The sequence below is a fragment of the Branchiostoma belcheri genome, unplaced genomic scaffold, assembly GCF_001625305.1.
Source record: "Branchiostoma belcheri isolate BF01 breed outbred unplaced genomic scaffold, Haploidv18h27 scaffold58, whole genome shotgun sequence".
NCBI lineage: Eukaryota > Metazoa > Chordata > Leptocardii > Amphioxiformes > Branchiostomatidae > Branchiostoma > Branchiostoma belcheri.
Window position 1 is genome coordinate 1,734,864 of NW_017804220.1, and position 12,084 is coordinate 1,746,947.

The 12,084-nt window shown below is 42.9% G+C and overlaps 1 protein-coding gene across 1 annotated transcript in view; it reads right to left on the reverse strand.

Moving 5' to 3' along the window:
- Positions 1-7,933: 7,933 nt before the first annotated feature.
- The window catches only part of LOC109481805 (solute carrier organic anion transporter family member 3A1-like), an 11,982-nt gene continuing 7,831 nt past the window's right edge, over positions 7,934-12,084 (reverse strand). The window contains 5 exon segments of the mRNA XM_019784394.1: positions 7,934-8,668; positions 9,280-9,420; positions 9,997-10,061; positions 10,782-10,942; positions 11,557-11,719. Coding sequence (XP_019639953.1) covers positions 8,454-8,668; positions 9,280-9,420; positions 9,997-10,061; positions 10,782-10,942; positions 11,557-11,719 — 745 coding nt within the window. The 3' untranslated portion in view covers positions 7,934-8,453.

A 12,084-nucleotide genomic window follows, 5' to 3' on the forward strand; every position in this document is an offset into this window, starting at 1 on the left:
CAAAGGGTCCACTTTTTATGAAAAGGTCCACTTTTTGGTCCACTTTTTATGTAAAGGTCCAAGATTTTTCTTGAAAAGATGGACTGGAATTGTAGAAAAACTGCTCCCTTTGTCATTAAATAAAAATTTATCTCTGATTTTTTCTTGGAAATCCTCTCAAAAACGCACGAAATGCCATTTTAGAAGGTTCATTTTTCAAAATTTTCCGCGGGAGCATGCGCCCCCTAGGAACCTCGCGCCTTCGGCGCTCGCCTCGCGCCTACGGCGCTCGAGGTCCCCTCTAGCAGTGGGAAGAACCCCCCCATTCAAAATCCTGGCTACGGGCATGATGTGTGTAAAATAATCTACATATATTACACGATACATCTGTCGAGACGGAAGGATAACTACGTACTATGTTGTATTTTTTTTTTACTTTGTCGGTTTAAACACGTTTGCTGACTACTCAAGTCTTGTAGATTGTTGTTTTTGACCTGCTTACACACCTGGCCTGCCCCGACAAAAGAGACATGAAGTCATGTCTGATCTTTATGCAAATGTGACGCGAGTATACTGGCAGTCTGGCACCCAATTCACACTATAACGTATTGTTTTTTGTCAACAGGAGACAGTGCGACAGCTTCACGACGGAGGGACCAGTGAAAGACAGTACAATGGAGATTATGGCAACATTTGATGTGCCCAGTGGCAACATTTTGACATCGTTGTAGAATTTAATTATATGTTTTATGAATTTGCTATAGAGGTGTCGAGTTCAGAGTTTGAAATTCTGTAATTTTGCACCAGCTTAGAAGGAAACATTTTGGCATCATCGAATGTATCTAGCTATTAGAAATTATTTAGCATTACTAGTATTTGAAGTTTAATATATCTGAGTATTTCTTTATTATTCTTCATTGCTTTTAGGAATTAGGGATTTCATATGCATGTAATTTGTTACCAGTACCTTGTTTTCGTAATTTACTGTTCAGTTCAGCACTGAATGCCTGATAATGATTTCGTGTTTGTATTTCTGAATAATGATAGTACTATGGCTAAATTGAACTGTTCATGCTAATGGTAGGACTATACTTTTTATTGTTGTTTAACTTGAAAGCAATTGCAGCGCAGTAGTGTGAGACTGTGGTTAACGTGAATAAAAATATCAACGACGCAAACCCTAATTCTGTGTTCTTTTGGCATAAAAAGTATGCTATGGGAGCCGGGAGCCGTTACGAATACGGGAGCCGCTACGAAGCTGGGGCAGTGGGGGTTCAGGACCCGGGAGCCGCTACGAGAGCTGGGGTGGGGGGCGCAAAACCCGGGAGCCGCTACGAGGAGGGGGGGGGGCAGGTAAAGGGCCAGGACGCTACTTTCCATAAGGCCACACCAAGTAAATTTTATGGATGACGTCCTTTGGAGACCCTATATCTAATGCGTGAGGGCGAAAATAAACAAGAAGGGCCCTTAAAAACAAGATGCCTAGATTAGAAATATACTATGAGACGACAAATGTTACGACACAAATTGAACAAGGTGACACAGATTAACAAGCAAGGAGTCTTTTATTCATCATCAGCAATAAATCATGTGGAACAGCAGATGTCGTCCTGACACCTGTCCTGTTTCTTTTATCACATTTTTGCAGGCCTGCAGAAACAAAGCATGTGCTCTTTAGCCATTTCGCGTTACGGGTTTCACGTCAATCTAACGATTTGCGGCACTGTCGTGACTCTTTGGTCATAGTTACAGGAAGCGGAATTTCTTGGGTTTTTTCTAGGAACAGGCCAAAATCAATGCGCGCGCGGACGTCATCCATAAAATTTACTTGGTGTGGCCTAACAAAAAATATATTTATTGAAGGCGTGTCAATCCAAGCCGCGCATGTGCACTCCAACGGGCCACGCGGGAGGTAGGTGATAACTGTCGCTAAGTTATGCACGAGTCAATCGCGAACAAAGGCACACATCTCTAGTTTCCACGTATGCACGCAGATTTCCCGACCGCGTGTGTCGTGTTCAGATGTCTATCAGTACTTCGAGTAGTTGTCAGATTCAAGTACGATAGGGCACGAATCTGAGGGCTGACTCCATCTTTATTGTTTACTACTAGTATTCTTGCGTGGTACGCGGAGTGATCTGAATAAAACTGCACTGTGCTATCGCAAAGTAGTGCGGTGTGGGAAAGGGCCCTATGGTGAAATAAATATGTCTGATGAGATTATGTAACAGCGATCACGCAAATTTACACCGTATAGGACACGAAATGGAAATTTGAGTGGTCCGTTTCCGACGACTTCCACAACTCCACAACTCAAATTGGCAAGACTGTATCCATTGGCAAGCAGTTACGATTTACCACCCGAAGTAAAACAAAAAAGATACCAGTACAAAAAATATTTTTTAACGTCAAAAATAAGCCAAAGTCATAACAAACCCTTGTCACACTTTGCGCCGGGAACGGGAACTATTCTAAGTAAGGCAATCTTTGTGATATTGACACACACTGCTTCACTTAGCACATTTGAGTCAGTATTTCATACTTTGGGATTTTAAAACTGCAGAAACAAGCCCCAATATGAGTCATTTATTTTCAGAGTGGGACCCTAAAAATCAGCCAAGGGCCCTTCCAGCAGCCATGAATTCCGTCAAAATTTTGGAAATTTTTGCTCCATGAGAGTCAATATACACTGAGACAGTCACTATGCAGATAAATGGCTTTGAAAAATCAAGTTTCCAAGCCCTAAAAACTGCACTGGATGCCTTTAAACGTCTGCTTGGATAGCAGCTTGTGACTCAAGAATGTACCCATGGTTTGGTGGTTGAGTAAACAACGTGAGATCGCCTCGAGCACATAATATACATACCGCTGGTTTAAAAAAAGTCTCAAACTCTAAAAAGCCGTGTGCAAAACCATTTGGTGACCGTGTGCAAAAGGGAATATATGGTGGACGTGTGCAAATTCTTGATGTGTCATGATAGCACCTTACCAAGTCAGGCGAACATAATCTTGTAATTAAGGAAGCGACTTTTACTGTTGTGGAGTTTGACCTGGCCCTTTTAGTCTCTCAGCAGGAAATCATGGCTGCAAGCACATACAGAAAAATGTCCGTAACTTGCCCGTCTAGCTTTTTGCAGGCGTTCAAAACAAATATTAGACGACATATTTAGACATCAGTACCGTGCTTACACCGTGCTTACTTTAACATTAGTCTAGCTTGGTTGTCTAACTGACAACTTTCAAACACACAGCAGCTAAATGCGTGTTTTCCTCTTGTAAATGACAGTTCCAAATTAAAACGGTCGTATCCGAGCATACCGTGACTTTTTGAAGGGAAAAAATATCTAAAACGTCAAAAAAGGCAACATTTCAATTGTAAAATGCACAGTAGCATCGTGAAAGCTAGTAAAGATATTACTGAAAAAAAGTAGAACACAAGTTCGGATTCAAACCCGGTCGAAAAGCCTAATTCTAAAACTCTAATCCTTTACGTCATGTTGTTAACGGAGCGTTCTAATGCACACTATGTTTGTCACTTTTTAATGCGGCATCGGCCGTTCCAAATGGCAACGACCGTAGACGACACGGAAACGCGAGGCTCAAAACGAGAAGTTTGAGCCACACCCAATATTACACACACAAAAATCCCCGGTCTCGTATCCATATCCCTAAAATAAGAAAAGGGGAAAAACTTATTGCGACCTCAGATTGTAAAGTATAGAATGCTGTAAGTTGTCGCTGCATGCTGTTGAAATTTTATCCCATCAAGATGCTGTTTTGGGGCAAGAAAAGTCGAAGAAACGCGAAAGTGAAAGCAGTTGTGTCACATTTGGGAGATGCGATAAACAACGTCACACCCTTGCACCAGGGTTAACAAAAGGAAAGGCTATGCACCAGCACGTAACAAATCTGAAGGCATTACAATGAATAAAAACAACTGTTTCAATGGCCTCTGTTAGTCTTCCAAGGTTGCAAAAATAGTAGAAAATGGTTAACATTGATTGAATACTTTGGTAAAGGGTACAGGGCCGCTAGAGGGTACAAGTTGCAAACCTGGGGAGCCTGGTACTAGCTTTTTAACAAAATGTAAACTTCACTAACTTGCACTTAGTGGATTGCTACGCGGTTGCACACTGGTTATAAGATTACATTCAATGGACAATCAGTATAAAGTATGTCTCTAGAGATAGCATTTTTGCTCTTTTGTGTATTTTATTACGACAGTAATGAGTCAAACTCACCACAGTAAGCTGGGCGCCCCGTGTTGACGGTGCCTACCTCGTTGTGTTGACAGTCTTCTAGTGATACCTCAGTTCCCGTGCACCTCACGTTGTAGAGCTGCGAATTGGGCCTGCCGAAATACCTGTAGTTGGCCGTGTAATGCCCTCCTTCAGGAAAACCGAGCATTCTACAGGCCACAGTCGACTCTCTTTCAGACCACGTTCCCCACTCAGACCAGTGGCAAACTGTGCCCCACTGCCCGCTGTGAAAGATCTCCAGCCGCCCTTCATTTGGTCGACCCCGCAGCGGATTCAGCCTGACGTTGGGATACGACCGAGGCCTGGTCAGGTTGAAATCGACCTCCGAGTCGGGGTGAGCCCGCAGGACGATCTTATCGTCCCCGGTGCCATTCGCGATCAGCGCCCCCCTCACAGTGATCCCAGTCGCGTTGAACCACAGGTGGACGCCCGCTTCGACGGTGAGGATAGCGTTAGCCGGAACAACGAGGTCCCGTACGACACTATAAGGACTACCTGACAGACTCAGTGTCAGATTTTCCGTGAGGACACCGCCGATGTCTGAAATGTTCAAGCCGGCCGCGCGCCCCGTGCTACCGAGAAACAGGAGCAGGCACACCGCGACAACAAGTCGCAGTTGCAGCGCCATGTTCGGTGACAGGTCCGGGGTCTAGTCAACAATGCGGGTGCCCTACAGCAGTATTCTTTTGTACACGGGGACCGAAACTTTTAGAAACCTGTTTTACGGGATGGCTGTCTGGACGGTACCAAACACGTACAGGAGTGAAGGTCTAATTTTGACCAGGCAAACATATGGATTTTACAATTTCCCAATTGCACAATCAAACCATATTGTCCGTCAAAACATTTTGTATTATCACCCAGAAATACACGCACAGAAAACCAGGTGTTTGGGAAGAGTTGTGCATGAGAAAGAACGCTGATAGTTTGCGTTGTTTGTCACGATGTTAACCTGGCTTTGCGCCAACTCAGTGCACCCGAATAGACCGACCCTGAATGTCCATCACAATCAGAAGTTCAACCAATGAGAAAATGGTAATTAGCGGTTCAACCAATGAGAGAGAGTGTGTGCATGTCCATCAAATATTTGCATTTCTATGTTTGATGGAGGTGGGCAGGGCTTCAGGATCGGTCTATTGTCTCTAGTCGGGTGTCAGACGACACAAGGAAATGTGATACAGATATACGTGAGATAATTCTGACCACAGGGGGTTTTATACATGTACGTTCCCTATCTAGACGTTTTTTCTCAAAAACACATTCACGTTCATTTGTTTGTTTATTGCGCATTCCACATGGGATTCTGATAAAACGTCACATTCTGTAAGAAAACACAGATTAGAATATATACATAGATTCAAACTAAAGATTATTATAATCGACTGAGACATACCTGGGATACTAGTAGTTGATGCGAGGATGATTTCACAATCGTATCCTCCGGTTTGTTTTGAAAACAATGTCAACAACTCGCTGGGCAGATTGCCAGTTGCGCAGAAAACGGTGCAAGGCTTTATTGGTATCCGGATCCGTATATTTCAAAAGTTCCTCCACGTTTTCTGTTGAGAACGCACTTAGTCTACGTGATTTCTGCATTTACCTATTGCCTACAGCATTTTAATCAAAGTAACGATTAAGTGGAGTAATTGTGGTTCATATCCACAACTAAAAACGGGCTACACTATGTTATTGGATACCACCCTGTCCTTTTAAAAATGTGATATATAGCGAAGGGGGAGGGGGGCATGACTTCAACATCTGTTCATAGTTGTAGATCAAATGGGCGGTGGTGTGTCTATATTAATACGTAAGAACCAACAATACATTGAACGAAACGTTATATTACTACATGTTGAAAATGAAGAATTTGAATCAATCTCTTTTCGCACTGTACATTTCTGCCTTGTATACTACGTACGTGTTGCAGTTCTGATTAATATTGCAAGGTGAGGCTTTGAGACCGTGTGCTGGCTAAACCGGAGACTGTTGGATCTAATTGTTTAAGGAAGGCTTTGAGAAGGGATATTCTGATGAATAGAGATTCTTAAAAATAACTAACTGCTTTTCGTAAACATATCTATTTTTCACCAGGCTAAAGATGTGTACTGTTTTTTTAGAAAGTATGAATTACAAAAAATTCTTTCTAAGAAGATGAGTAAAATGTGAAGGTACAAGACAAGATTACTGGTACTGTTAGTCGCATTATATTCATGACGTGTCTTTGCTTTCATAATGATTTTAAAACATAAAACAAATTCTATTTCTAGATGGAAATATCACATGTTATATGATCATATGCACGATGTAAAAATGTATTGGGTAAAGAGAAGTTTTAACTGAACACGTTGTTGATCCCCCTTACTATTAATTAAATGCTATTATAGTTTTTAAAAATCGTGAATGACCTTTTTGTATGAGGTGACGTAAAGTGCCTCGAGCACGTGAAAGAACCTACCAAACTTTTCAAATGGAGTAGGGTTTCTTCCCGGTGTGAGTGCAGTATCGTCAACGCCTGCAGTATGGCAGGTCTAGTCCCATTCATGTACACGATCCCCTACTGCGCGTCCAAGTTCGCCGTCCTTGGGCTGACCCAGACAGCCGCGCTGGAGTACGCCAAGGACGGGATACGCGTCAACGCCGTCTGTCCAGGCCCCGTTGCCACTCCCATGTTCGGGAGCTGCAGGACCCTAAGAGGGTCCCTGTCGGTCGATTCGCGGCGCCCGAGGAGGTTGCTGAGGCAGTGTGCTGGCTCTGCAGCGACACCTGCCCCTTCACTACGGGAGAGCACCTGAAAATTGCGGGGGGACTGTGAAGGGTGCTAGCTGCGTTACTTCTAAACTTACACTCTGCCTCCAGGGCTCAATGGATCCCCTCCGTGCAGGCTTTGAGAGGTTTAGACTTTATTTAAATTACCATTAGAAAGGCCCATCGCTAGTCTTCTTAAAAGTCACATATATTACACTCAACACAATATTATTACACTTCATACTCAACACAATAGTATAGAATTACTACACAATGCCAATAACATACAACAATATCACAGTTCACATTCACATATATTACGATCAACACAATAGTATACAATTACAACTACACAATGCCAATAACATACAACAATATCACAGTCACAGCAGTACAATTAATCGTTTATATATAGACTTCATGATCACTGTTTTACATTGTATGCTAATTAATAAAAGTTAAATATCCTTAGTTACGGAGATTTTTGTGCCCAATGTGTTCGTTTGTTTGTTTGTTATCTTGTGTGTCCGTATTTATTTGAATGTCAGTCATCTTCATCATTAAGAATAAATTATTAAAATTAAGACCTCATTTGCATTATCTATTAGAGAATGCTAGAATAGCCTCCTTTGTTAAGATAAGACGGTGGAGATGAAATATGACATATTTTATGAATATGATATATTTCATAATTCAAGATATAATTCAGTCAAATGAGCATCGTAATAAATCATTTCAATAAGAAGCATAACTCGCCAATCGATGGGTAACCCTAATTTGGCGAACGTATGAGATCGTGGAATTCTAGTTTGGACAATGTTTACAAATGCACTCCAAAGCGGGATCAAATTATCAATATTAATTTTTCAAATAATTTCATTTGCCCACAATAGGCGGACATAGATAGGGATAGATAGATATAATAAACTGACCTTCCCGGAAGAGATAGTGGCAACAAACCTCAGACCAGACATGGTTCTGTGGTCAAGGCAGGCAAAGAAAGTGACCATGATTGAACTTACAGTCCCATGGGAGGAAAGAGTAGAAGAGGCACATGAGAGGAAGGCACTAAAGTACCGAGACCTAGTGCAGTCATGTAAAGACAAGGGATGGAGAGCGATGTGCTTCCCCGTGGAGGTGGGAACGAGAGGTTTCATCTGCCAGTCAACATGGAGGATGTTAGGAGCGGTAGGGGTGAAGGGCAGAAGAAGGAGGGAAGTGACAAAGAGAGTCGCAGAGGAGGCAGAGAGAGCATCCCGATGGCTCTGGGTCAAGAGCACAGATGGAGAGTGGATCCCGAAGAACCTTGGCTAGCAGTGTTTGGCCAGCACTGCTGCCCCGCCTTCCTGAGTGGGTCCTGCTATAGGGGGCGAAACCCACGAGGACAGAAGGAAGCAGCTGATGAAGCCAAGGAGCAGTAACTCACACTGTGTTAGGTAAGCTAATACATCATCTTCAAATGAAACATGTCTAAAGCGATGTTTCGTGTTCTTCCACGAATTCCCTATAGCCAAAATCTAACGGTGACGTCCCTACGTTGAGGGAAGCCATGGAGGCCGCCGCGGCGATGTCAGGCTCTCCCTCGGCGCCATCGTCACCATAGTCCGCCAGCGTACCCCGCCTCCTCCCGCGATGCGCGAAGAACAGAGATATCACGAGGAAGATGATGGTCAGGCCTTTGATACCTGGGAAGAATCATCGAAAAAAGATAGACGAATGTATTTACGTTCATCAAATCAGGGTGGGGTCACGGAAGAGTGCTCGACTCGAAACCTAAGAGATCCCGGGTTCGAGTCCTGAGATGCCACTGATCTTGTGCACTTGAGAAAAGTACGATTCCCCTCACTTAACTCAAGTGAAAATGCGTATTGTACAGTCCTGTATCTGTTTCTATATGTGGGACACAACACCATCAACAGCTGCCTGTGTCCCACGTGTATTGTATTATTACAATCTCAAAAAATCAAATCAAATCATACGTGAAAGGAAAAAGCTGTATGAAACCCTAGGCTAAGTTGATGCTATGCTGTTAGAGAATTTTCGGGTCCTGATTCAGCAGCATTATAAAGGAAGTACATTTGTATTTGAATCATGATAATAAGACTGTACAAAATACGCATATATATATCATAGTATATGAGTAGTCTATCGCGAACGTTAACAGTGAGCCATGTCAGCTGTGCCAACCACTATTTTGGGAGGTATTACAGCTAAATTCTTAAAAATAAGGATCGCCATTATTTTGTGTCATACTTTTTCAAGGTGACATACATTTTTACCATTAGACAAGTTTTACCTGTAACCATCCCAATGAAAATGTTCCGGAAGCTGGCGGTATCATATACCCAGCATGCACCGCGGCTTCCGCAAACGGACTGCCATAACAGGCAGGCGTTGTCAATGGCGACGCCAAAGTAAATGGGAGCTGGGATGGCGGCTGTTGAAGACAAAATGAAACACTTCAGCTATTTTTCAAATCCTGTTTTAATGCAACTGATATCAAAAACCAAGTCGTATCCAGGCCTTAAAATGAGGAAGCAAATTTCAGTGCCTTATTGGACAAGAAAAACGTGTGAAGTATGTATATAAAAGGTATAAACACGCATACAAGATTAACAAATGGTAGAATGAGTAATGGGGAAGTGTCCGAAACCACCTGAAATCTTCAATAGTCAAAATTTGCGCTGCAAAATAAAGAATACATTGCCATTAGGCATCGTCGAGTGTCGGCCTCCGTAAATTTTGTGGCTACAGTTTTGCCCAGACGTGCCCCGCTAACAACATACACGTACTAGTATCTTGCTTCGAAACCCTGGTAGTGCAATGCTCGCTACAACATTTTGCAGTAAAGATGCTCAAGTTTCCTTTGGGAAATGTTTACTGAGAAGTCCCTTCCGTATTTTGTACATGCCCTGGGTTTAGGTCCGGACTTTTACCTACATCTCTGGACTTGAATCCGGACCTAGACCTGAACATGGGTTTAGCTAGGTACACAGCTCTACGTAAAACTCACCGAGAAGTTCCGTGAAGAGATTTTGTAGCCCCAGGGCATACGTCTTGTCTGCCTTCTTCACAGACCTGGAGAAAAATATAGAAATTTACTATCTCTACATTTCAGACGATCTCTCTCTGATTGATATTTGTAAAGATGTTGTATGGAATCATCAAATCAATTCTAAGTTTAGCCTCCATTTTACAAATGGAGGCTAATTTAAATTTAGGAGGACCTCTAAACCGGTTCAGTTGAAAGAATATCTACATACGTCATAACAGGGGACTAGCTTGGCTATGTATTTCGAATGGACACAAGAAAAAAAACATAAGAAAGGAAAAGAAAAAAAAAGTATACCTAAAACCACCTGGAGAAGAACTGTGACGGATAACTTGGCGTCCATTGGATTATCTTGGCGATCAGTAAAAAGAAGATGACCAAGGACTAACCTGGTACCCAGTCTATCGCGGTTGGGGCGGGTTTTCTTCGGGGCTGCTGAAGCTCTTCCCCGCCCGCCTTTAGCTAGGTTCCCCGGTAGGCTTTTTTCACGATGGGAGATTGATTAGCCACTCCAGAATCGTTGAGCAAATCAACTCCCGGTGTGTCAAATTCTATCGCAGGCGTAACTCCTACCGGGCGGCCTGTTGAGCTGGACGGGGGAAAACTATTAGAGCCCCGAAGACATCCTGCCCCAACCCGGCGATAGACAGCCAGTGGATACCAGGCTAACCACCGTGAACAGACCCAGATGCTGTTAGTACTGCTTGAAGTGCAATTTTTGCATAAATTCCAATACTTTTACTTACCTCAATACGATGATAACTCCTGGAGTGTGTCCCATTCCGGTCAGGACAGCGATAAAAGCTGTGACCACCATGTAATGAATGGACTTGGCTGAACAGGCAGACAGACACTGTCCCGGCGTGGCGACTACATCAAGAGGTATACAGCTGCAGCTGCTGAAGTTCTAGAAAATACAAGAACAGAAAACTAAACGCCGGTATAAAATTAATGTTTTAATTCATTTTTTAAACTTTCAACGGACGAAATGCACTAACCACAGCATTTTGAATCGGCTCACGCGAGAGCACCGTCGGACGGGATTGCACGAGAGGTTGCACGCAATGAGGATCGGGCGGATTGTTACTACTCATGACACCCCCAATAGATAGTAGTAAAGCGTCATCTTTGGTTGTCAATTCACTCCAATGTGACTTTCTAAGCTAACCTACAATCATCATCATTCCATAGTTCATTAAAAATACTACAAGTAAACTAGAAAGGTAACATTTGCAAAACAAATGCATAATGTTTACCTTCCGTATGATCTGCTCTGTTAATTCTTAATCAAACATATTCATATACATGTATATGGTCAGACCGGAGTCTAAGTCCTTCCTGCAATAAAATTGCAACATGATGTAACGTAAAACTGGTCGTCATGGTGACAGACGTCTTATTCAGGTCATTGACCTTATTGGTTTGGAGAAGAAGAAGAGGAAACAGATCATAAACAATATGTTTTCCTTCGGTAAACATAACTATCCAAGGCGACATGGTAGTACAGGGTCTTCTCCTTACCCCGGGCCCGGATGTCTCCTTACATCCCGCCATGCACGGCGAGAAGTACGTCTTCCAGTCGGCACCACAGACTGGGGTAAAGGACGTCTCTGAGCATGCGCAGTCAACGTTGCAAGACGAGTTGAGGGTGAGAATGGCGTTGTTGTTAGTGTCATTAGAGAAACTGAAAATAAGTTGAGAAAAAAGGTTCCATCAGTAGAGCTGTTGTATTTTTATCTTTAATTATAATTTCGAATTCGAACATGACATAAATATTTATAATTTCTGAATAGCTGTTAGCTACACTGTAATTTGTGCTTAGAAACGACAAATAATCGGATAGAAATTATTCCCCATCCCTACATAATTTTCTGTAAAAATTAGCCCGGATGGTTGGTGGGTGTTTTGCTGACTCACGGTCGAAGACAAGCAACCTCCTGCACGCCTCACGAATGTTTTAAACATTTTGAAAATTCGGCAGCCGAGCCGTAACCGAATTCGCCGAACGCCAGCCGCTGACCCAGCCGAACGCCAGCCGACCCAGCCGAA